Raw genomic sequence first — 4,033 nt, forward strand, 5'->3', positions numbered from 1 at the left:
TATATATATATATATATATATATATATGTATGTATGTATGTATGTGTGTGTGTGTGTGTGTCTTTGTCCCCCCAACATCACTTGACAACCAATGCTGGTGTGTTTACTTCCCCTTAACTTAGCGGTTCGGCAAAAGGGACCAATAGAATAAGTACTAGACTTACAAAGAATAAGCTCTGGGGTCGATTTGCTTGACCAAAGGCGGTGCTCCAGCATGGCCATTGGCAAAGGGAAATAATCACCCTTAAAAATTAGGCTTTTTCCCCCCTCCATATTTTAAAGAGGTCTCAGACCAGCAGTGTTTGGAGGTCTGAAGATACGCCATAAGGCTAAACTCCTTATGAGCAGGAAAACCAGAGTAACCCCATAAACTGATCTACCCCATTCAAAATTTTGTCTAAGTGAATCTAGCCAAAGAGAACTAATCAAATTTACATTAACAAATGTAATTTGGAAAGTTCAAAACCTAGGTCCTTCATAATCCACATCTGGGTTGTACATTTATTTAATGTTCTTCCTACAGGTAAGATGAAAATTTTTATGTTCGCCGCCCACAAACATCTTTGCCAGTCTATACATTTCTTGGAAGTTTGTTGGGGTCATAGCTTGTAAAGGATTGTGGTTCATTTTTAATTTATTAGTCTTTTTATCAACTACTAAATTTAAGACTAGAGGACTGTGTCTGTTTAGAATGAAGGGCAGGGGTATGATGACAGCTTATAGCTAGGTATGATCAAGATTTTAGTAGTAGTATAAAGTAACTGTCTATAAAGAAGGCTGCGTAGGGAAAGAACCCCCCCCCCCGAATCGAGATGTTAATTACCAGTTAAAGGGGCAAGATGCTAATAAAACCAATGATGTTAATACAGAGGGAATTTTATCATGGGGTACTATAGGTGATTGCTTATAAACAATATTGTTATTTTGTATAAAGATAAAATTTAAGATTATCAAAAATGATATCATAACCAAAATAGATAAAATGTGTATATATACCAATTTTCAACATTAGAAAGGAAAGATTACATAGAATCAGTTTAATATTCATTCATGTATTTAATTATTTACTTATTAGGTGGTTTCTGTAAAGACTGCTCTGGGCATTTACTTATGGAATACTGGAAAGATAAACATGCTATATATAAATTAATTATAAGCTAAGAATCAGAAAAAAATACACAGAATCAAAAAAAAATGTACAGATACACACACATATTTATCTGTGTGCACACAAGCATGGAAAGCGGACGTTAAATAAAAATGATATATATATGTGTATATATATATATATACACACATATATTTATATGCTGAAATGAATTGATAGACCCACATATAACATCCCAAGGTACATTTTTTTTCTCTGATGAAATTATGCTTTTGTCACATATATGCAAATTTAATGTACAAATTTGTAATTAAATTATAGAATATTGACTGAAACACCTGTAAGAGGCAAAGATAACCAATTCAACTTCCTTGTATCCATTTCCTTTTCTTCTTTTTACTGGATATAAACTATATGCTTAATACATACTTATTATTTTTAAGGGAATTTCATCCCCCAACAATACTAGGTATTGAACCAGTATTTCCTTAGATCCAACTATCCCTTTATGAGGTTAACATATCCTCTAATTAAATATATATATATATATATATATATACACACACATGTATGTATGTATGTATGTATGTATGTATGTATTTCTGAGTAATGTAATTCACGGTGGAGTTTCAGTTACCTCCCTTTAACCAAGTTCTGACTGCTGACTCCTAATTCTTTCGTTTGTGTCTATTTTGTCCGATAAAACTGTATATAAAAAATAATAATAATAACAATGATAATAAACCATGGATATTTTTATAATGTTTTTCATATTTTGTTATCCAACTTTATTCTTTAGAAAAGCATGATCATATCAGTAGATCAAACTAGACGGAAGTTGTTATTTTCTGCAGAGAACAGGAAGTTTGTAGCACATGTTGATTTGTGTGTGTCTGGAGTGAATCCACGTGGAGAAGAAATTTGATCTGAAATGAAGGTGAAGAAATTGAAGAAGAAGAAAAAGAAGGTAGAAGAGATAGAAGAGATAGAAGAGAACGCAGGTGAAGCTAAAGAGGAGGTGGTCGTATCGAATGAATCGATTTTACAGCGTGTTTTGTCTTTGAATTTGCCTCTTCCGTCTGTGTGTCGAGTTACAGTGAATGTGAAGAAACCTGACAAAGTTGCTAAATTGATCGAAGAAATCAAAAAGATTTCTGCTAATCTGTCGAAACTGGACAAAGAATTGTTGTACGAGGAGAGAATTCTGTCCAAGTTTATTTACAAGTTCAATAATCCAATGCTTCCGTTCATACACTGGCGCTATGTTCGCAGAATGGCTCAGTGTTCCAAGAAACGATCGAACATAAAACTCAATCGTTTGATAAACAAATTGAATCTTTCTTTAGAAAGTTTCAATTCTTTCGAGCGAGAAACCTATATGCCATCGCCAAAACTTGTGGAATATGTCCTCATTCGGTTGATGGGAGCCGTGGCTCTCAATATAAAAGCCTACGAATTTTGTGCTGTATGTTTTATCAAGTTAAAACAATATTTATTTATCGGTCATAACATTTATAAAATTGTTGCCCTCATCGCCGTTTCCAGTCGTCTCTGGATACTGCACCGGACGTTTTCTTTGGAAATCTTGGATCTTTACCCTAACGTACGGAGACTATACAAAACCATCAGCCCAAACTGGAAGCGTTTCCCTTCTAAACCAACTAAATGGTTGACGAATAATCTAGGACTCGATTGTTCAAACTTAAACGATGCCACTCCGTTATTAGAAATGAACATTTCTACTCCTAATATTGAAATTTATTCTCAACAACAGGACGAGGAAGATATTGGTGAACCGGTATAACTTTTATCATTCTATTAAATTACTTCATATTTTTTATATTCGTTGTTATTATTCTTTACCCACCAGATCAGCTTTGATCCAACACGGATTATCAGTAATTATCGCTGATCTGCATCTTAATCGGACATTGTTTTTGTTATTTTTGTCGCTTTGTTTTTTTTTTGTAATATTTCGGTAAAAGTCTATGAGGTTATGAATGAGTTTGTGACATAGTGTGTCGTTTGCTCGACAGAGCTCATCTCATATACTATTAACGAAACATTGCCATTTTATTTTGTTTTGGACGGACATCTGGGATAGGTCGCCAACATAAATTGGAATTTCTCCGTTCTGACGGATTATCTTCAAAAAAAAAATTTGAAAAATCCCCGACAAAACGAAGAAATTCTAATTTATGTGGACGATCTATCCCAGATGTCCGCCTTGTTTTGTTTTGTTTTTCTTGGGAAGTATATCAAGGACTACATTATCTAATGTGTCCTTCCCTTTTAGCTCTTAACTTCCTGTTTCTGTTGTATGTTTTTTTGTTAGGTTATCATTATACATAGTCTATCAAGGACTACATTATCTTGTGTCCTTCCGAACGGTTCATCACAGTTTTGTTCAGACATAATGTATCTACGACCGCATTATCCCGTGAGACCTTCTCTTTATATAATCTAGGTCAACCCTAATCAAATAGGTTTACGGAAGTAATATCTAAACGATTAAATTAATTTTGTTGTATTTTTAATAGATAAAGTTCAATTAAAACCATTACAGTTTCAAGGTAGGTAACTGCGCTATCGTCAAGATTGTGTTGTCTCCCTTGATACGGTAAACGCGATCTTATTGTGTTCATGGGGCATAACTACAGTTTGGTGCCCCAACTTCTGATTTAATTATTTAATTATTTTCTTAATAGCAATACAAGAGCTATGTGGTTTTTTTTTTTTTTTTTTTCAAACCATTTCAGTCTGTGGGGAAATTGCTTTGCATGAAACCGGTCTGCGGAGTAAATGAGGTGAAAAAATGATCGTGGCTGAGTGGTAAGAAGTTTGCTCCCAGCCACATGGTTCCAGGTTCAGTCCCACCGAATATGAAAGCAATTCGGTGGAGATGGAGTATATTTAATCTGGGTA

General features: G+C 34.1%; 1 protein-coding gene across 1 annotated transcript in view; it reads left to right on the forward strand.

Moving 5' to 3' along the window:
• The first annotated feature begins 1,947 nt into the window (after positions 1-1,947).
• Positions 1,948-4,033, forward strand: part of LOC128249539 (uncharacterized) — a 44,769-nt gene continuing 42,683 nt past the window's right edge. Inside the window, exon 1 of the mRNA XM_052973420.1 lies at positions 1,948-2,906. Within this exon, the coding sequence (XP_052829380.1) occupies positions 2,040-2,906 (867 nt within the window). The 5' untranslated portion in view covers positions 1,948-2,039. The remainder of the gene's footprint in view (positions 2,907-4,033) is intronic.

This window comes from Octopus bimaculoides, chromosome 15 (genome assembly GCF_001194135.2).
Source record: "Octopus bimaculoides isolate UCB-OBI-ISO-001 chromosome 15, ASM119413v2, whole genome shotgun sequence".
Taxonomy (NCBI): Eukaryota; Metazoa; Mollusca; class Cephalopoda; order Octopoda; family Octopodidae; genus Octopus; species Octopus bimaculoides.